General features: G+C 40.3%; 1 protein-coding gene across 1 annotated transcript in view; it reads right to left on the reverse strand.

The window, feature by feature from the left end:
• The window catches only part of stxbp5l (syntaxin binding protein 5-like), a 152,484-nt gene extending 138,258 nt beyond the window's left edge, over positions 1-14,226 (reverse strand). Inside the window, exon 1 of the mRNA XM_034694624.1 lies at positions 14,059-14,226. Within this exon, the coding sequence (XP_034550515.1) occupies positions 14,059-14,226 (168 nt within the window). The remainder of the gene's footprint in view (positions 1-14,058) is intronic.
• Positions 14,227-23,081: the final 8,855 nt, after the last annotated feature.

Genomic DNA, 23,081 nt, shown 5'->3' on the forward strand with positions numbered 1-23,081 from the left:
GGACGTTCCAGACTCCAGCGGCATCAAATACTACTACTACTACTATCCATCTATTAATCAGCAGTCCAAAGACAGAGGGAGACAATACACCCGGTCTTTTTCCAGGACTTGGTTTAGCAACAAGGCTTGGCTAACTGCATGTAGTGAGGCTAATGCTTTATTCTGCTTTCCCTGCCTCCTTTTTCAAACGTCAGGATCTGACCCAGCATGGATTAAGACTGGTATTACTGATTTGAAGCACTTTTCAGAAAAGAAAAAGAAGCATGAACAAACTGGGAGCCACATGGAAACCCACTATGACTAGCCATGTTTGGAAAAATTAACTTTTCATGTCAGCTTAATAAAGGCTACAGGATAGGGATCAGTAAGCACAATGAGGAGGTTAAAAAAAACAGGAACATCCTATCTAAAATAATAGACTGTGTCAAGTTCTGGGGTGTAGTACCTTAGTAAATGTTTGCTTGCTATTTTGGAGTTATAGCCCTCCCTGGAGAAAACTCCACCAGCCACCACTGGCCCTGTACAGTACAGTAGGAGTACATTGTATTTGATTTCCTGTAGTAAATACAATATATGTTGCTTGTGTAATGTATTGTACAGCAGATGGTCACAGACAGGGTGAATGAATAACAAATACACAACAAATACAACAGAGTACCAAAGTAAAGTGTTTCTCACAGTATAAAGCAAACCCAGGGTGAGAGATATAGTGTTAAAAGCGGACAAACATCCTCTTTTAAAAAATGGGTCACTGCTTTCCCCCCCCTCTGTGTGGAACATGGCAGTACATTGCAACACCAAAGCAGGTTTTTAGTAGATACTGTTGAGCTGGGATACAAGGTGATATACTGAGCATACCGAGAAGCCTTGCCTTGATAGGGCTTACATTTATCGACACAAAAAATCACATGTGATGGGTTGTGCTCAAATAGGGCAGGAATAAATGAAGGAATGGTTGAAGAGGCCATTTGTGATGTGCAGTTTGAGGCAAGAGCACTGACAAGTGCTGAATAATGCATAGTGAGAGTAGTATGTGTGTGGACAGCAGAAAAAAAGGGTAAGAAAAAAGAAATGGAGAGAAATTTTCTGTACATGGAAACCCGCAGACATAGGAAACTGTTTTCAAGAATTTGCAGAATTCATTGGCCGAAATGACTAATGTTTGAAGTAATGTTTCAGAAGTGTTGAAATTGGAGTGGTGACCAACTCAATAAATTATTTTCAAATGGAGGCCTCGCTCTTTTCACAAGGGGTCTTGCTTTAAACTGCAGTTTGGACATCTTTGGTTTACATGCAACTTTTACAACTTTGTGTGGAAGCTGTCATCCCCCCATCACTTACTTTACTAATTAAAAGTTACTAACCATAGGCCTTTCTGGAGTCCCTGAGCTCCCTTGTCCCATAGGTTCCTCTGAGTCGTTGCCGTAGACTGCCTGCTGCTGTGGTTGTTCCAGACTCCGGCTGCTACCCGTCTCATCACTATCCTCTCTCTCTTATTCTCCTCTATCCTTCTTTCCGACCCCAACTGGGTTGATGCAGATGTGTGTCTAACATGAGTCTGGTTCTGCTCGAGGTTTCTGCCTGTTAGAAGAAAGTTTTTCCTTGCTGCTGTAACTAGCTAAATACTGCGAGGTGCAATGCTCATGGTGGATTAAGATGAGATAAGACTGAGGCCTGTATGAGAGGGGACTTAATCTTGCTGGAGGAACACATAACACATGTTGCACCAGGGGATGCAAGACATGATCAAGCAGAAAGTAGATGATGTGGGGGAAATGTACCCTGCCCATCTCAGAGTGAGCCAACTCCACCCTTAGTAGCTCTGTGTGGTGTAAAAGCAGATGAAAGCCTCGTTCAGACTGCTGTAAGCATTGCTAAAGCTGGGAGCGTATGTGCCACAGAATGTTCAAACTGACGGTTTTTCAAAATAGGCAAAACTGCCGGTCTTAGAAAACAAAAACTGCAGAAGAAAAAGAAAAACACTGATGAAGGGGCATATCAAAAATAGATAATGACTTACATAACAACAAAACACAAACATACAAAAAGTGGGCAGAAAAAAAGTACTTAGTGCATGATGCTGTTAAATATTTGAAGATAACAACATTTATAGTTAATGATCAAACTGTTGATGATGTAAGTGTGACACATCATTTTGCTCACTGCAGCAGTGCTAACACTGACAGTCAGCTGGCAACTTATGAAGAAGAGGCAAGAGAAATGCACCTTGGACAGCTGAGTAGCTGCTGGCTGATTAAAGCTGTGAAGAAGGGCAAGAGAAGGCCGCCGCAGAGTCCCAGGGGCCCAAATTAAGTGACAGTGTAAACAGAGCCAGCAAAGCTCTCAGACAAGAGTACTTTCAAGTGCTGTTGGCTTAAACTGACTGTACCTGAACTGTAAGTCTTCTATTGTTATGATGAGGGAAATTGTAAAGTTATGTCTTTGCTTATATGCTGTTGTTGACAGTTGTTTCAATTTGCGCTTCAAGTAAGGTTACTGGTTACTTTTGTAAGTGCTTGAGGCTCCACTAAATTGTCCAGGTACAATTTTCCTCCCACTTTTGAAACCTGACATCTGCTTTTAAACAGCAAAATATACACTTCTGTCTCAGAATTAGTGTGCCTAAAAACACTCCATCTAAAAGTAGTATGGGAGGTAGAGCCTTCAGTTTATAAGTCACCTCTTCTTTGGAATCATCTACCAGTCAGGGTCCGGGAGGCAGACACCCTCTCTACTTTTAAGATTAGACTTAAAACTTTCCTTTATGATAAAGCTTACAGCTAGAGCTGGCTCAGGCTTGGACCAGCTCTTAGTTATGCTGCTATAGGCTTTTGACTGCAGGGGGAACTGATACACTGACACACTGGGATCCTATCTCACCCTCCAACCCCGACTCGGTCAGGGCAGATGGCTGTCTAACATGAGTCTGGTTCTGCTCGAGGTTTCTACCTATTAAAAGAAAGTTTTTTTGCCGCTGTAACTAGCTAAATACTGCAAGGATGCTCATGGTGGATTAAGATGAGATACGTTCGAGTCCTATCTGTAAGAGTGGACTGGATCCTATCCTGTCTTGATGTTGGGTCTTTGTTAATAATTTAACATAGAGTGTGATCTAGACCTGCTATGTTTTTAAAAGCGTTTTGAGATAATGTTTGTTGTGATTTGGCGCTATTCAAGTAAAGGTTATTATTGACTATTGATTGATTGATAAGTTCAGGCTGCTTTCACACAGAAATTGATCATAATGTTTGTAAAGAGGTGGTGACCACATATAACCTCTGAATGCCCATGGACAACTTTGTCTTAAACTGAGGTTTGGCGAGGCACATTGGAGACATATTAATACTTTGAGGCAGCAGGGAGCGAAAAAACCTTGTATGAAGCCATTGGCACAATTTCCTTTCTATTTAAAGGATGCATTAGTCAGACAGATTGATTTGCCATCATGGAGGGGGTTAAAAACACTCTCCTCATTACACACACAGAAATGGTAGAGCCTGGCCTACTCTCAGTTTAATACCAGGAAATCACACAATATAGTCAAATACAGTCATTGATAGGGCAGAGTTAATGGCATGCTTTGGTTTCCATTTTTCCATATTATTATTTATTTATTTATTTATTTATTTATTTATTTATTTATTTATTTATTTATTTATTTATTTATTTATTATTAATCCCTGAAAATGTAGTTATGTAAACTGTCATTCTGTTTCATTATCATTATGAATTAATGAATTCATATTTTTATAAAAGTCTATGTTTGTGTGTGTAGCCATCCAAAAAAACCAACAAAAAACACAATTTTACATGTTGACACTGATTTGTTTTACACAATAAAATTCACAACAAGAAAAAAATAGCAGGAAAAAGACCAACAATGACCAAAAAAGGAGTCAGGCTGAAGCCCCAGTCTTATTTTTGCCTCTCCTGTACAATCCATAATATTACCCAAAAACATCAGCAGGACCAGTAAAGAGAGTAACAAAAGCAGTTTGTATACATTACACTCCTTAATTCTTGTTAGGGCCTGAGCACCGACCGGTGCGAGAAGTTAATTGTATCTGCTATGATTTGTTTTTTAAATTATATTATTCATTTAATATTGTATTCATTTAAATATTATTCCTATTATAATTATTTTAATTAATTGTTTTTCTTTCCATTCTTTATGTTGTTCCTATTCGTCCTTGTTTATTTGTTATTCTTTATACCTATAACTTGGTCCCCCCCATTCTTGTAAAGCACATTTCATACACAATAACAAAATTAAAAAAGTCAAAAACAAAAATAACAAACCAAAAACATACACAGAGTAATCAACACAGGTGAGACTAATGTAGCTCTAGCAAAAGTTCAAACAGGAAGACTATAAAAGCAATCACAGCAGTTGTTTAACTCTCCTCTCCCTCGTTCAATAGCTCACCCGCTTCCAGCTGCATGCTCCAGAGCTGTCATTGGTTAATCAGCAGCGCCTTTCTTACAATCACTCAGTGGCACGCCCTTATCATCAGCCTATCAGCTTTCTGCTGTCTTTTTACATGTCTCTCTCTCTCCAGCTAGCTCCTTCTTGCATTGATGGTGCGCACCCCTCCACCTCCCCATTTCCACCTGGTCTCCGCAAAGTCTTCACACAAGGGCAGGAAGTAAAACTAAACTGGAAACACAGGGATTTGAAACAACAAAATCCAACAGGAAACACAGCAGACTGGACTAAAACACAAGTCATGGATCACTACTAACAAGAGGAAGACATAGGATAACTTATAACAGAATACACACAGAGAGGAAACACAAGGGAAACCTACAAAAATGAAACGGGCAACAAAGACAGATAGAACACTGTCAACTCATGACAGTATCATGTTTATGATGTCCATAAACACACTAGCTTTTTTTTTTTATCATGAAAAATATTTTTTTATTTAAAATCTTCCAAACTGATATTTTGGAGTTCGGGTAGAGTACCTCTCATCTCTCATCTATGACATGATTTGTGATAGTAGAAGCCTCAGACTGTAGTAATGGCTAGCTGGATAGCTGACAACCAAGTCATCTTATGTTTACTCCTGCTGCTTCTACTTAAATCAATCAATCAATCAATCAATCAATCAATCAATCAATCAATCAATCAATCAATCAATCAATCAATCAATCAATCAATCAATCAATCAATTAATCAATTTTCATTGGTATAGCGTCAAATCGCAATAAACGTTATCTCAAGGCGCTTCTACAAACATAGCATGTCTCAACCGTACTAAATTATTAACAAAGACTCATCAAGACAGGATAACATCCAGTCCCACCTCGCAGTATTTAGCTAGTTACAGCGGCAAGGAAAACCTTTCTTTTAATAGGCAGAAACCTTGAGCAGAACCAGACTCACGTTAGATAGCCATCTGCCTCGACTTAATTTGTCCTCCTGTCTTATGGCGGGCGGCAAACAGCCCAAAGAACCACTACCCAACTATGAACAAATTAGTCATTTTGAGCTCATTTCATTTGTTTTCAAAGATGGGGATCATCAATTCCTATTATTACGACAGCCCTGGTCGTAAGTTTATGCATGCATAAAACACTTTGTTCTCTTTTACGAAGACAATATAATGTTCTATATGCAGTCTACCTTCATGTTTGTCTCTTTGTGTTGCATAAAGGTAGGCTTTTCCTCGACTCAGGCTTAATGTAAGGATTGAAGAGCAGTTCATTGAAAAGTGGATCATTCATACACAGTACCCTTCAGATACAGAAGGCCTCCCCACACAGTGTTTGAAGGAAGATATTTTAAGGTTGCTCAAAAATTCCTTTGATCTAGTCGGGAGCAGACCAAAATAAGACAAAAAGAGGCAAATCTGAAAGTAAGCTGGAGAGCAAAGAAAGGGAGGGAGGGGGCAATATCTTATGAGTTTATCATCAGACATACTGTTTAATCTGCTGTTGTTTTGATAAGAAGTCAATGTTTTTTTAAATTGCAATGTAATGTTTGATTTCCAAATACAACTGATAAACTGTTATTATCAATAAATTGAGCAACCATAGACATATAGTTGTTCTTTTGAATCAGGCAAGTATGATTATAATTATTTTTAATTTTATCTACTGAATTAAGTGATTCAATAATTCAAATTAGTATTTTTTTTATATTGTTAAAAAAAGAAAAGGAAGGACGAAGGGTTTGCTGTGAAGGGAGCTGAAGGGAAGGCTTATTCTGTGCGTCATGATGCCTTGAATATGCATGTTTGAAATTATGCATGTAGCTCAAAGAAAGCCCTATGGGGAGGGTTATTTTACCCTTTTTTTTTAACCCTTTAGGGGGCGCTTTGGAGCAGATTTTTTTATTTCTATGACAAAATTCCCAAAATATATAAAGGCCATTGTGTGTGGCCGATATGGTGAGATTTTGTGCATTTTTAAGCCCCAAAAAATCAATTTCCTGTTTATGGTGAGACATGTGCGTTTGATGCTTCGCCTGCATGTCTGCCACACCCAAATTTTTTTGATTTTTTTCTGATAACTTTGAATAGTCAATGTGTTTACTACCAAATGTGTGTGGTTTGGACTTGATCGGAGAAAAAACCTAGGGCAACATCTCTTAAATACGTACCCTTGGGAATCAGGTGAAAAACTGAAGGACCCGTGTCAGAGCTCTGCTCCCTGTGGAACCTCGAGTTCCTGGGTGGAGACTGCGCTCTACGGTGGGGATCACGAGTTCCAAAGCTCGAGACCCACTGTGGAGCATGGTCTCCACTCAACAGGGGTTTCTGGGGAACCAGGACTCCGCCAGTGTTGTGTGCCTATCTTAATACTTCAGTAGATCGTGCAGATTTCACCTCTGTCATGTATTGGCTAGACAGGTCACATGACAGAGGTGAAACCTGCACTATCTAATTTTTTTTTTTCACAATATGTTTATTGACATTTTGCATCAGCTTGGACCAGCCTCCCATCCTGCTGTAGTGGACCTGTATGAGAACTACTAAACGGAATGTTGTGGGTGTGTAGGTCTGTGTGTGCAGGCGCGTTATTCCAAACGTTATCTCAAGACGCTTTTACAAACAGAGAAGGTCTAGACCCCTCTATGTTATATTATTAACAAAGACCCAACACCAAGACAGGATAAGAGTCTTATCTCATCTTAATCAGAGCACCTCGCAGTATTTAGCTAGTTACAGCGGCAGGGAAAATCACAGGCAGAAACCTCCAGCAGAACCAGACTCACATTAGACAGTTATCTGCCTATGCATGTTTGTGATAGGTAATGCATTTTCATTGCATCAAATTACTGATGATTGTTTAAGTCTATTTTTGTGTGCACATGAATATATTACTGATTCATTCAGGTAAGCGTGTTGCATCATTTCCGTTTCCTCTTCCTCTCTGTCGCATGTAGCTGCAGATAGCTCTCACTCTCACTCTAAATCTCTAGATCTAAATCTCCCATAATTCACATTAACTTACTTTTTCACTAACGTAAGCTTGTCCTTGTCCGTAAGCCATTAGTCTATGAGCACGGTGCACTATGGCCACTCAGAAAATGTAGCAGATTCATAGCTCTGGAGGCGAGGTTTAGTGAGTAAGAGTTGCGGCTCTGCACCGAAGACACAGCATATGTAGCAGAGGTAGTTAGCCAGCCCCCTGTAGCCAGTGCAGGCCAACCTAGCTTAGCTAGCCTAGCGTTCCCCCCGGCGGATCCTGAGCAGTGGGGATGCAGTGGCTGGGTTACGGTGTGAAGGGGAAAGCATAGCCGTGAGCTAAAGAATCCTGGGTCAGACAACCAACCGGTTCACGTACCTAACAGATCTGCCCCACGTAGCACCACAGCTGCTAAGTAAGGGATAATGTGTGGTTAGCAGGTTGTTATAAGAAAAAGACTCCCGACAGGGTGAGACAAGACCCCGACACGAAGCTCCTTTGGAATCATCTACCAGTCTGGGTTGGACCAGCTCTTAATTATGCTGCTATAAGCTTAGACTGCCGAGGGAACTGACACACTGGGATCCTATCTCAACCCTCCACCACCTCTTACTTTAACTCTCCCTGTCCCATTAAAGTTACTAACCATAAACCTTTCTGGAGTTCCTGAGCTCCCTTGTCTTGTAGGTTCCTCTGAGCTGCTGTAGACGTCCTCCTGCTGTCGACGTTCCAGTCTCCAGCTGATACAGACGTGCTGGGCTCCAGTGGTAACAGCTACTACTATCCGCCTCATCATTATCACCGCTCCCTCTGTTTCTTATTCTCCTCTATCCCTCTTTCCAGACCCAACTCGGTCGGGGCAGATGGCTGTCTAACATGAGTCTGGTTGTGCTCGAGGTTTCTGCCTGTTAAAAGGAAGTTTATCCTTGCCACTGTAACTAGCTAAATATTGCGAGGTGCAATGCTCATAGTGGATGAAGGTAGTGTAAGGCTGAGTTTTACCCTGTCCTGTTGGGTCTCTGTTCATAATTTGACATTTGAGTATGGTCTAGAACTGCTATCTTTGTAAAAGCGTCTTGAGATAACGTTTGTTGTGATTTGGTGCTATACAAATAAAGATTGATTGATTGATTGATTGATTGATTGATTGATTGATTGATTGATTGATTGATTACTCAGATAGGTCCAGCATACAGTCATCATTAATCTAACAATCCTTTAATACAGATCCTATTGGGGTCAAATATGAATGGAGAAATGTTAAGCATGTGTCTCTTCAGATTAAAGCGTGGGCTTGACAGCCATTATGCATAATATGAATGGCGTAATTGGAAGGCAATCTCCTGTGTGTGTTTGTGGAGGGGCTGTTAGTAGTGATTGTACGCAGGAGATTCATATTGTGCTTTCATGTGCGCCTGTGGGGTCAAAAACCAGCCATGTGTGGCTTAACCTGTTATCCACAGCAGCCGGCATAGCGGTGAATTAGTCATGGCACCAGAATCTTGCCTTATGCTTGATAGAGAAAGAAGGATTGGACAAAATAGTAATTTCTTACTCGCAGAATGTAATATCTTACTATCCCTATCACTTAGTCACTGCAGAAAAAAAACAAGACTAAAGATGTTTTTGTTTTTTTTTAAATAATATTTTGCTTATTTATATGGTTTGAAAATTGGTTAGCTTCGTCCGATTAAGTAATTTCTTGATTGGCACACACTGTACAAGGGCTGAAGTTTTTCATAACAATGTAGTTTCTAAGGTATTAAGATTATGAGTTCCCTTATGAGAGGCACAGCTGACTTGATTGACAGGCAGGCATCCTGTTGCTGTTGGTGAGGAGGCTTTGCCTCACACTAGCTTGACAGCAGCTAGGTTGAGTTCAGCATCCCCAATATGGCCCCCACCAATGATTGGCTTCATAACAGCGCTTCAGTAACAAATGGGTGACGTCACAGACAGTACGTCCATTATTTATACAGTCTATGGCTAAAACAAAGTCAAGTGTCAATTAAACTGTGACAGGGCATCTTGTAGAAATGTTTGACTGATTTGAAAAGGAGCATGAAGTTAGATATAAATAAAAATGGAGTCCGTGATGCCTGTGTTTTCCTTCCATGAAAATAAAAAAAAACTCACTAGACAAAAACTGACTTATTATTTATCAGTTCAAGGAGAGCAACTACAATGGTAAGAAAAAACACCTCATACTTAGAATAGTTTGAGTGAAGTGATGAAAACTTTTGACAAATGAAGGGCTTCTATGAAGCTTGTTCCAATATATTTGCACAGCATGAGGTGAACGGGCAGGCTGCCCTCTCCTACAGAACGAATGGACAAAGGGCTTTGAAAGCCCACACAAAATAAAGAGGCGGCTATTTGTCTCTCTCAAACACACACACACACACCACACACACCACACACACCACACACATATTTGGTATGTTTTTGTTTGTTTGTTTTGGGTTTCTTTTAAATTCTTGCAATGTCTTCATGTTATAAGTTACATATTATTATTTCAATTCTTAGAGGATATTCATCCATCCATTCATTTTCTTCCACTTATCCGGGGTCGGATCGCGGGGGTAGCAGTCCAAGCAAATTGACCAAGACATCCCTCTCCCCCAGCAACACGTTCCAGCTCCTCCTGCGGAATCCCGTGGCAATCCCAGACCAGGCGGGAGATATAATGGGGTAGAAGATGTTCATTACTTTTTAAATGTTTTGTTCCAACCAAGCGGCAACCTCCGGTCTCAAAATATGAAGCTCATGCGGAAGTGTTATAAACTGCAATTCATCGAGAATCTGCTTGAGGCTGAGAAACACCAGAAACCACATACACACCAATTCAAAGAAGACGATCTTTACAGCAGAAATAAACATGTTTACAGCGGGTGGTGAATTTCTTTCTAACGCTACAGTTCAGAAGATATTAAGATTACGAGTTTTTGCCCAAATAAGGACATGACTGACTTGACTCCCGGACAGGAACACATAGCTGTTGGCTAACCCTGCCCTTTTACATCACACTCTACTTGGTTGATTTCCACATTTCCAACAGGCTTCTGCTGACAATTGGCTTCAAAACAGCGCTCATGAACAGATGGGTGACATCACAGATACTACGTCCATTATTTATACACTCTATGGTTATAACTGGTACTGCATACTTAAAGCTCCTGTGAGCAACTCAGATTCAGAGAACATTATTAATCCCAGAGGGCAATTTGGCTTGTGTTGATTTTGGCGCCCCCTGTAGACAAAGTTGTGCATTATGTCTCTTTGCTTATCTTGTCCTAAACATACTAAGGCAGTACATTTTCATCCTGCTTTCTTTTGATAGAGCAGAATATGATTGGTTGTGAATATTTGCTGTTGAAAACATATAAAAAGGCTGTTTCTTTAGCATGCTGTCAACCATCTGGTCTGACACCTACCCCCTCAAGGTGGTTACAGGCATTAAGAATCATAATAAAATAATCAACAGTCACGCTGCTGATAGTCCTGTTTGCTTTTGTAGGTCCAAAAGAGACATCAGTATTGATTTCAATCTATTTCATGACTAGTCAAAAACTTCTCACAGGAGCTTTTACACCCACACAGACACACATACACACACACTCCACTCATTAGTTGCGTCACGTACGCAGTTTACTAAACAACTCTCCTCTCCCATTCCTTTTTATTTCATTCTTTCTTGTCAGCTCGACATCAACTCCTCCTTAATTGATCCCACACTGTGGCTTCTGACAGCCAGTTGACACATTGTTATGTGAGACTAACTGGAAAGAAACCTACTGAGTCATCACACCCATTGGAGAGCATGTGGGGTCTCTGCTGAGGGAGTGAGGTGAAGTCATCTTTAAAAGCCCATGCATCATACTGTCAGACAAAAGACAAGGACAATGCATCCCCCTCACCTCTAAACCCGCACATGTAATAATGGAAAGGTTTTTATATGTTGTGACTTTAACACTGTTATAACTTCTTACTGCGCAAAACTAGAAAAATGACCGGTTGGTCATAATAGAAGAGTCATATGTTACACAAAATATGCACTTCAAAATTTAAATTGCAGTGCCCAATTTAAATAAAGCTGGCATGAAACCAGAAATTTTAAGCTGCAACAAAACTGATGTGTGTGTGTGTGTGTTCAATTTGCACTGATTGCAATCAGCGGTATGTTATGCAATGCAATTAGAGCCAGGTACAACATTGATGCCTTGTGAGTCCTTGATCAGAGATTTTATTTTCCTCTCTTCCTTATTTAATCTCTCTGTTTGAGAGGCAAATTAATGTTACCGTTGTATGAATACATCTTTATTTTATTCATCTACATTTAATTTTGCATAGCACTGCATGGTGAAATAATCACAATTCATGTTTGTGATTTGCTGTGCTTTACCATCAAAACCTAAAAAGGAGTGTTCCTACTCCTGACGCCTGAAATCTGTCATGGGAACTTTGGAGGAATGCAGGTCAGGAAATGAATAAAGCATCAACCATCATTTAGCATTCTGACTTCTGTTTGCTCTCTTCTTAAGTTCCATTACACAACACAGCAATAGAACGCTAACAAGGTCAGGGAAGACTCAAGGGTTTTTGGGCGCCATTTGTAAAGTAGTGCACACTGAAAGTAACAGCAACATTTCTCCACATTTACCTCCAAAATGTCATGAAAATGTAGTGTGAATTTTCAAAAGTCACTTTTTTTTTTAATCACATTTAAAGCAAAATTTGTGATCTTTTTCCACTTTATTTTTGTTGTGATAATATACGTAAGTTAAAAGCACAGTTAAATCTAAATGTTAAATGTTAAATCTAAATGTTAAATGTTAAATCTAGATGTTTATGTTGTTCTGCGATCCTAAATACTTTGCTAATATGCAAATTCCCACTGCCGCCAAGCAGAAGCACCAAAATAAAAGCATCATAAAGCGATACAGAAATTCCAACCATAGTCTCTCATTACTCCCATAGTGTCACTCCCATTCCTTCCTGTATTGTCGTGTTTTCCCCTGGGCATGAGTGAGATTTTGTTTCAGAACCTCTTCATTCCTTTGGTTGCTTCAGAATTTTCACTATAAATACATAAAAAATACTGTGTAATCAAAACAGGAGAAGTTGTTGTATCCTCCCACACAGCACGATGAGGAAAGAAGTCATGACTAACTTTTAAAAGTTACCCAAGATAAAACTAAATCAGTTTCAGAAGAGAATGCTCAAACTCAAACAGGAAAAAAGGTCTTGATAGATATTACTGTAAATCGGCTCTTAAGGTCTCAGTTTGTCTCTGCTTCTGTTCTGCAAAACAGACACTTTGTTAAATGGTAAGAGAGACAATACTAAGGACAATTCTTCAAAGCTCTCCCTGTGCTGAGTGTTAATGTGATGAAGACGTAACTTCACGACATATCTTCATCGAATTATGTCATATGTGTGATGACCAAGAAGTTAAAAATATTCTACAATATAGAAATAAAAACAAACAGACTTACATGAAAGAAATATGATGGTTTTGGTAATTGGGGGTACACTTTAGGACTTGTGGCTTTTCATGAGTGGCTCTGTTGTTGTTGAATCTTTGATAACAACCACGCATTAAGCTGTTCACTGAAGGAGAAGAAGCTGCCTACATGAAACCAGGCAATCATTCTGTTCTTTTCCAGCACTTTCTGCCCCCTATTTCTGTCTGCCTGTGAGACTGCCAGCCTGGTGCTCTGCAGCATTCTTTTGAGCTTCTGAATCATACCCCCCTACCACCACCAACACCACCACCAGCGTCACTCAAGAAAACAAAAAGAAACTAGTTCCTCTTGGATTGTCAACAAACATATACATTGTATTGAAGGATGAGGGAGTGAGATCATAATGCCTCATTCCCATCCTTACATCCCTCCATCATTCTTCCTCTTTTTGGTGAAAGCACATTAGCTAGGACTGCAGGCTACTGCAGGGTCCCTCTGCTGGCTTGTTGTGCACTATCTTTATGCAAGGGAGGGACACCAGTTATATCATCGCTCCTACACCAATCGCGCCTGCTTGCTGATGCAACCAGGAGGCTGCTATTCATCCACTTCCTTTGGGTTGTTTTTATCACATGTGTGTAAGCTAGGCTACTGCACCCAATACAACATGATGATGATGACTGTGCGCGTATACAGTCGCTGGACTGCATGAGTGGAGCTTGCCAAAGACGCACACATTTCAACCTCAGCGTGCTTGCGTTCCGTGGAAAAGCCTTGTATATGAACAATGGGTGACTAATAGCTTCAGCACTGCCAAGATAAGCATAATCCACAAAGACTTGGACTGCCTCTCTCTGCTGATTTGTCTTAAATAGCCTCGCTGTTCATGAGAATTGGACACGATGAGCTAGCCTTGGTGCTGAACTTTAAACACAACAACAGAACAGCAGGCCATCAAATAGCGCAGGGAATGAACTCACTCCAGATTTAACTTTCAGGATCCCTTTTCCACGTCATTAGTGTTTACATTAGGTTACCACTTGTGGAAATCACTTCGTCCACAAGCGCAATGAATGCGCACAAGATCATTTAAAAAGCCAGACTGTTACATGGTGTTACCTGTGTTCCTTCTCGGACATTGTCAATCGAAATCAAGTAAAACTCTCCATGTACCCACCTTACAGAGCTGAAAGTTTTCCGACTGTAGAGTCTCCTGGACATCGATTTCCTTCGGAGTTGGCGCCGAGGTGGGAGTCCCGGCCCCGCTGCCGCACGATGGGGACCCGAGAGTCCCTCCCGGGGAAGAGGTAGTCAAGCCGTCCAACACTTTCCGAAACTTCCTCATTTTCTATGGTATTTTTTTCTTCTTGTGAGTGGTAGAGAGGACAAAGACCACTCTCCTTTCTTTTCAAGAGTTCCCGGTCTTCTCTTAGATGAAGATCCCAAATCTGTCAGGCAGATGAGCAAAGAAAAATCGCTTCCTGCTGCACCAGCAGGGTGAAATAACCCACTCTCTCTTAGGAGCTATTTAAAAAGTAATACAGACACCTCATGTTCTTGTGTTGCTCTTGTTGTTCAGACAAACAGGAAAGGAGAAAAAAGGAATACGTCTGGGGTACTGTTTTGAGAATGACAGCCAATGTTGCAGATGCAGGTCGCCAGTCTCATATCAGAGCATGCACAGAGAAACTACTCAACTTCCTTTTTTGCTTAGGCATCCTAAAGCAAAATCCATCAAATCCCAACGCCTCAACATAATCAGGCATAACCGAGCAGAGGTGATTAATCGGATCAATCGTTAGTAGTCAGGTAACATGAATTTTAGGAGGTCAATCCACCCTACCCCCACCTCCACCCACCACCCCGTCCAAAAAACACTTTGAAAGCACTGTGGCTGGTACAGGAGAGATGGAGAGCGAAACCCAAGACGCAGAGGCAATGCAGTTAAGCCCGGTTGAACTCCACAATTAGGCCGTAAGAAGAGGAAGCGAGGAGATGAAGTGGAGGAAAGAACAGAGGCTGTGCGATGACGGTATTTGCTGGAGGTTGAAGTATGGTTAGCTGTGAGTTGATTTTTTTTCTTTGTAACATCCAGACATCCAGCTGGGTTTTGGCGTCGCTTGCCTGCAGTCAATAAACAGGAGATGGGAGCTGTCCGTGGTGCTGAAAGGCTGTAACCAGCAAGTCCCGCCCCCTCCCACCGCTCTCTCTCTCTCTCTCTCTCTCTCTCTCTCTCTCTCTCTCTCTCTCTCTCTCTCTCTCTCCCTCCCACCCACTACTGACTGGGTGAACGCTCAAAATTACACACAGAATAGAAACAATTCGGTGAAAGAAAAAAAATCTGCATTCATTCATCCACCAGCTGTATAGTGCTACTGCATGGAGCTACTGCATGGAGCTACTGTATCCACACATGTAAGAAAAGTCTTAGTAAGACTCAAGCATTGAAACTTCTTAAAATGTCACATCCTTTCATTGATTTTCAGGGGTTTTTTTGTACATATTTACCTAGAGCTGGGCGATATTGAAAAAGATGTTATCACGCTAAAATGTTTCATATCAGTTGATTTCGATAATTAACACGATAAATATCAAATCATTATTTCATTTTGATTTAAAGGCAGTTTTCCCCTAAGTGAAAGTTAAAGAAACCAAATGGTATGTTGGCTTGTGTCTGGGCTTTAGTACTCTGATAGGCTTCTTGAATCCCTCATTTTTGACAGTGCTAACAAGAAGCAGGTCTTTAGTGTAAGATGAGATTTTAGTGAAGTTTTTGTTTGTTGGTTCTATTTTTTCTTTAATGTTGCATATAAAGCACATTAGCGCCCCCTCCCTTTCCAGTGGTTTGGGCTCTAATTACATGTTTAAATAAATCACATTTATATCAAACATTTGTTATATTTATATTGAGAAAAATTACATCATGATAATTATTGTTATCGAATTATCACCCAGCCCTATGTTTACCCTATACTGGTCATTGATTCCTGCCTCTACTTACAGATATTAATATTTGTTTACTCTAGACTGATCTTCTAAAAGATCTACAGAGAACCTCTTCCCTTGATTTATTTATTTATTTTTTGTAATGTAAAAACTTGATGCCCTATTAATTTACAGCAGCCTTTAACCCCATTGAAAGTTTGACCCTAAATACTGCCCAGTTGGTGACGATAAACCATAGCCCCTCAGGTCCGTAGATATTGCTGATGGAAAATCAAGGGACTGATCCCAATGTGGTTGCCAATGTCCTGCAAATATTTTTGGTTACAGAAATTTGAAACATTATTATTATAATGCGCTATACAAAAAATAAAGCTTATTATTATTATTATTATTATTATTATTGTTGTTGTTGTTGTTATTGTTATTGTTACTTTGTTGTTGTTAATAATGATAATAATAATAATAATAATAATAATAATAATAATAATAATAATAATAATAATAATAATGATAATATATAATATATATATATATTTTTTTTTCAAAGTTTAGTTCATGGAAATTTACACCTTTATTCTGAGAGGACAGGACAGTGGATAGGGGAGGAAACTGGGAGTCAACAGGGGAATGACATGCAGGAATTGGTTTGCAGGCTGAAATCAAACCCAGTCCGCCCATTAGTTAATTTAAAGAAATAATACATTAATGAGTGTAAACAAGGTTTTTGTTTGGATTAGTTTATCAACAAAAACAAAATAATAACACTAAAACATCACTAGACATTCCCAAAAGGCTGTCTTAGCTTTGGGTGTCTTTTGATAGGTGTTTAATTGAGGAAATTATGAAAATCTTATCTCTCATATGGAAGTCCTTCTGGCTAAAGCTATTTCTGGCAGCAAATATCTTAAGTGTGGGTGTAGTCAAGGTTAAATTATTGCTGAAGGGTAGTGTATTGCAAACAAGGTCAATATTAAAGGAGTGGGGGTGGGCAAGACAAGAAGGCTCTGAGTCACACAGAAAACATAGGTCCGTTTGGAGACACAATTTTGGAAACGATCAGAACTATGTTGGCAAAATTATAGCTACTGCTGTGGCTGACTGAGCAATCTAAGAGTGGGAGAGTGGTCAATATACACACAGGTGTCCTTATTACTCATAGTGCCCTATTACCCCTCTAGAACACGCTCCCAGCATGCAGCCCTGCTTTTCATACCTATGGTCTCTAAAAGTAGTATGGGCGGTAGAGCCTTCATTTATCAGGCACCTCTCCTTTGGGATCATCTACCAGTCAGGGTCCGGGAGGCAGACACCCTCTCTACTTTTAAGAGTAGGTTTCAAAATTTCCTTTTTGATAAAGCCTATAGTTAGAGCTGGCTCAGGTTGGACCAGCTCTGGCCTGCTGCTGTGGACGTTCTAGACTCCAGTTGCTATGAATGTGCCGGACTCCAGCGGCAACAGCTACTACTATCTGTCTCATCTCTATCATCTGTATCTCTTTCTCTTAATCGCCTCTATCCTTCTTTCCAACCCTAACTCGGTCAAGGCAGATGGCTGTCTAACATGAGTCTGGTTCTGCTTGAGGTTTCTGCCTGTTAAAAAGGACATTTTTCCTTGCAGCTGTAACTAGCTAATTACTACGAGGTGCAATGCTCATGGTGTATTAAGATGAGATAAGACTGAGTCCTGTCTGTGAGAGGGGACTGGATCTTATCCTGTCTTGATGTTGGGTCTTTGTTACTAATCTAACATGGAATAGGGTCTAGACCTGCTATGTTTGTAAAAGCATCTTGAGAAAACGTTTGTTGTGATTTGGGGCTATACAAATAAAGATTGACTGATTGATTGATTAAAGGCCTAAATGGGAAGTTGTTTAATTATCCTGTTTATTTACATTGTATGTTATTTTCTCCATTAACTTTTATTGCGGATAGAATTAAAGTTGTAGAATGGCAGGAATGTCACGGGATATTTGCTGTGTTGGATTTCCTCCTATGAGATGCAGAGAGTCTGGGACACTTAGATGAAAGAGTAGTTTGGTAGTGGGTGGACTACGATGAAAGCAAGCAGCCCCTGACTCACCCACCCACACAAATAAGTAAAGTGCTACACTGGGGTCAGCATGCGTAGCAAGGTTTATCATCTTTGCAAAGCACTTTATGAACGGCTCCAGCCCTGTCCTGTGTGCAGCCACTTCCATATTACGTGCATCGTCAGTCACAGTGCCGGTGTGCAGCAGAGATCTAGGCCTGCTGTGAAAGTGCAGGAGCAGATCTGTTTCACTCTAGGTCAGCACACTGCTCCCTGTTCTTCCTTCTTAGGAGGGACAAGCTTCCCCTTGATACAGAGGTCTTGGCTCATTGGTGGCCTAACCCATTCATAGGTCAAGGGCTTTACAACAAGGGTGGCAAACTCATACCATTAAAGGTTGTTCGAAATGTGGTGTGGGGAAAATCATGCAGACACACTCAATTGTATGTGTTCCTGCTATTTCTGTGTAGTCGGCTGAACAGGGGGAGGTCTGCATTGACCCCTTATAGTATGATGGCTGCAATCAGGGCAGCTGATGGTAGTGAGTGCAGGCTTTCTGAGAACTGTGGTGTCCCCATTGCCCTGTAGCATTTGGACTCCTGGAGTAGGTACATTTGGAATGGCTAACTCCAATTCTGTTGGTAGTGATATTTGCAAAGAGAGTTGGGAAAATGTCCCTAGGGAGCTTTGCAGATTTACACCAGATCTAAGATTGCACCTCTGTCTGGCATGAGAAGAAGTCTGGGTTTTTAATTTCATGTTTATAGTTTATATTGATATGACTGCACAGTTTAGCCATGCTACCTTGTTTGTTTGTTATTGCTACAGCTTACCACTTTTTGTGCTTGGTTTTTCCTCCTGCTTTACTAAAACACCTGCCTCCCCTGCTCTGAGCCTGGCAGTGCCATCCACCTCTTTTCTCTCAAAATGTTGCAGTATGATTGTTTTTCCCGCAGTATTAGTACGTGTTCTAGCATCCACTACAAAGGGGACATGGCTGGGGCTTGACCATAGACTGTATAATAAATACACGTTACCTTAGTGACGTCACCAATTGGTTTATGAAGCAGAGTTTGGAAACCTATCGTCAGTGGGTGCCATGTCGGAAAAGATGACTCAACCTAACTCTCGAGCCTAATCTCAATGTCCTCCCTTAGCCCTGAGCCCTCCTTGTCTTAATTGACGTCAGCTGGAAAGTGATTGAGGGCAGGAGGCTGTAAGGGCTCAAACTGCAGAACTGGGAATGGGACAGCACTTTGAGACATCTCATGTAACCTGCATGACATCACCAGCTCACCTGAGCAATATTAGGATTTTTCATTGCACAATTTTGACTTTTTTGAAATTCAAGGTGCTTAATGGATGGACTGCCTGATTGTCATGTGATCCAGTACAGATACCGTACAGACTGCTTAACCACACAATTTAAAATATATAAATAGGCAATATAACTATAAATATATAAATGTATGAATTACACATGTGTGATGATAAATAGATTAAGGCTGTTTTCTTTATTTATACTTACAGGCAAACTTTTTTTGCCTGTAAGTATAAACTTACATGCTTCCTTTTTACTGTCTCTCTTTTTTTATTTCCATGTTACGGCGCTCAATTACCCTTTTAACTTGCGGGCTTCCCCTGGGAATCCTGTGTTTCACGTCACAATGCTATGAACTCTGGGTAATTCCCTTACGCTAAGTCTGCAAAAATGCCCACTTACGGAAAGGGGGCATAAAGGGCTCAAGAAGTCAGTGAGAGATCCCTCACACACTTGGTGATTTGACAGGGGGACAGCCCTAAGCCCTCACGGAGCGGGAACGACCAAAATCGTTTTTTTGTACTAGGCTGTATACATGTTTATTCTTGCTGTAATGATGGCTCTTCTGAATGGGTGTGCATGTGGTTACTTCCAGAGCCAGCCTTGAGCGTACACTCTAGGAACAGCAATTTTAAGCACTTCCTCATCTGCTTTATGTCTCACAGCTTGAGGTTACAGCTTAGACAGGACTTCTTAAAAGTGTATTTTTGCCAGCCACGTGTCCATACAAAAATGCACTTATGGGCTCTTTGTTAACAATCAAGTGTGGTGGCTTCTTTTGTAAAGAAAAAAACTTTGCCAGTCCTCTAAGTGCGCTAACTCACCAGGAAAAAGCTTGATATACTAGAATGCCTGTGTCCAGCCCTGCCGGTAGGGAAGAAACAGCTATTTTTTATTGCTGTTTGGGAGCACCTACAACCCCAGATATATCCCAGTCACGCTCCTATTGGGGACTCGTCTTTGTTCTATGCAGGTTGAGTATGGTTGAAAAAAAGGATTAAATTGAATGTATCTTTACACAAAATCTTTCATTATATTCATACAACTTCTGGTATATCACTGTTGCACCAATATACTCCAAAGGTGATTCCTATGTTTTATGACCAGTGAATAGTGATGAAGTATTTCGTACATCTTACATTTAGATGTTACTGAGCATTCCTCACTGTATTACAAGGCATGTCAATCATTTTGGTAGTGAAAGCAGGTTACAGTTTCGTGTTGTGAATTTTTGATGGCAGGAAGGGTTGACCTTTGATTTTCATTTGGATCACAGACTGGGAGTTTAAATTATTGATGTCTTAACCTGCATGCATTTTAATGCTGTCTGGGTGTGGCTATATTCAACTACTTCAAACTGCAATGGGTCATTTGGTAGTAAAGCTAATTATTGTCTTATTTGGGTCCTATTTGTAGACTTTAGCTCGGTAATTCATTCAATGAAGAAACATTATTCCCCTGAAAAGGCTGGTGGATCTTAATGTTAATACAGGGCTAATTCTATGGATTAGAGAATTTCTATCCTGCCGCCTACAGAGGGTCTGTGTCAGGGGGAGCGTGTCAGATGTGCTCACAGAGAGCACTGTTATTTCCTCAGTGTTATTCTTGCTTTTCCAAATTAATTTCAGATCAATGAAAAAAATTGTACACTTTTTCAATATGCAGACGATGTGGCCCTTGTTGGGCTGCTATAAACATGACTCCTTGTGTGAAGCTGTGGACTTATCACAAAGAGAGGCCCTGGAGACATGATGTTGCACTAGCTGGCTAGAAATTAATGTTGCCAAGACAAAATAATTTGTTGTCTGCACTTAACAAGATCTTAAAACACAGCCAGTTCCACTTGGTGGCCAACTTGTTGAAACTGTGGAAACTTTTTAATATCTTGGCAAAGTTCTAGACTGCAAGCTCAGCTTCTCTGAAAATACTGAGTATATTTTCAAGAAATGCTCCCAGTGACTTTATCTCCTTAGAAACCTCAGAACATTTTAGAATTAGTGTACAGATCCATCGTTGGGTATATCTTAACTTTCTACCTTCCTGCCTGGTACGGTCTCAACTATTTACGGACAGGACGAGGAAGAAAGCACAGAGCATCTCGACAGATAATTCACATCCTCTCTTCTGCCAGTTTGAGCCTCTGAGCTCAGGGAGGCGCTATAGAGTCCCTGTGGCAACTAAAAAATGTGTTCAAGAAGTCATTCATCCCAGGTTCAATAAACATTCTCAACTTCACAAAATGACTGATGAGATCGAAATGTACTCCTTGGTGGACAATACAGATTTATTTATTTATTTAATGTATTCATAAGCTTTCAATATATTTTGCCTAAGAGCTGCAGTAAACTCCACATATGTGTAACCCCTTTTCAGAGTTCTGACCTTAAAGTGCTTCCTAGATATCATCAGCATATCACAAATAACTCACTCACACACCAAAGGCTCTGGTCATCTAAATATGGGAACTAATATGTTAAAGTTTATAGTTAGAGCTGGCTCAGGCTTGGAACAGCTCTTAGTTATGCTGCTATAGGCTTAGACTGCCAGGGGAACTGGCACACTGACTAAATGGGATCTTATCTCAACCCTCCACCCCCTTGCTGCTGTAACTAACTAAATACTGCGAGGTGCAATTCTCGAGGTGGATTAAAATGAGATAAGATCAAGTCCGCTAAGTAAGAGGGGACTGGATCGTCTTGATGTTGGGTCTTTGTTAATAATTTAACATAGAGTGGTCTAGACCTGCTGTGTTTGTAAAACCTTCTTGAGATAACTTTTGTTTTGTTTTGTTTTGTTTAATTGATTGATTGATATGTAACCCTAACACATGCATACTGGTGAAGGCAGGGTCTGAACCCCTTACAACCAACATCTTACCCTCAGCTGCCCCATTTTAATGTTAATCTTCAACAATGTGTTCAACCATATTTAAAAGGGATTATTTTCTTCTGGGACACATAGAAGCAAACATATAGAGCATCAAAAGTAAATTTACATGTACGTCAGTGTTGCATTAACTTATATTGACTATCATGATTTGACACATCACATCAAATGTAACAACTCCCAATTCATAGGTAAACAGACACTCACAACAGATGACTTAAAGAAACAGCTTTTGATCTAAATCTTAAGCCCCCAAAAATACGCTAACTCAAGAGAGTGGAACTGACCACTGGAGATGGATAGAACTGCAAAGATTTAGCAAGACCACTTCAAAGGACGCCCTCCTCCAATAAGCTGTCAACTGAGCACTTTTTCAAAGACGTATGGGTCCTGCATCAGCAGTTTCACCTCCTATAGGTCCTCCTATACCTCCACATGTCCCCAAATCAGAAGCTGAGGTGGTTTTCCCAGAATAATATATTTGTATAGTATATTTAACGTAGAAGTCGTAACTGTTAAAAGTGATTAATTTGTGATGTAAACATGATTCATTTTACTGGGGAATGAGACCAGTTGACGCTGGTTCTTCTGTGTAATGCAATACATATTAAAGATTGTGAGAATATTAAGAAATAAATCGCATCCATTTTTTTGTTTACCACGTAATGCTTACAAAGTATTTTAAACAATTTGAAACCAGTTCAAAAAATATTTGTCAAGTACATATTTTGCTCTAACTAATCTAGCAATTTAAAGGTACAGTGCTCACAGTCCTACCCAAGCGGCAACCTCCGGCTGCAAGAATTGAAGCCAATGCAGATGTGTTAAAAACTGCAGTTTCTTGAGTGTCCACTTGACTTCGGAAGTACCGGAAACCACATACACACACATTTTAAAAAAGCCGATCTTTACAGCAGAAATAAACATGTTTGCAGCCTGATTCAAAACATGATTTTAGTCTGAATAGCGGATTTGTCGATCAGCACACACTGTACGGTATGTGAATTTTTTTTATAACG

The sequence above is a fragment of the Notolabrus celidotus genome, chromosome 10 (genome assembly GCF_009762535.1).
Source record: "Notolabrus celidotus isolate fNotCel1 chromosome 10, fNotCel1.pri, whole genome shotgun sequence".
In the NCBI taxonomy this organism is placed as follows: Eukaryota; Metazoa; Chordata; class Actinopteri; order Labriformes; family Labridae; genus Notolabrus; species Notolabrus celidotus.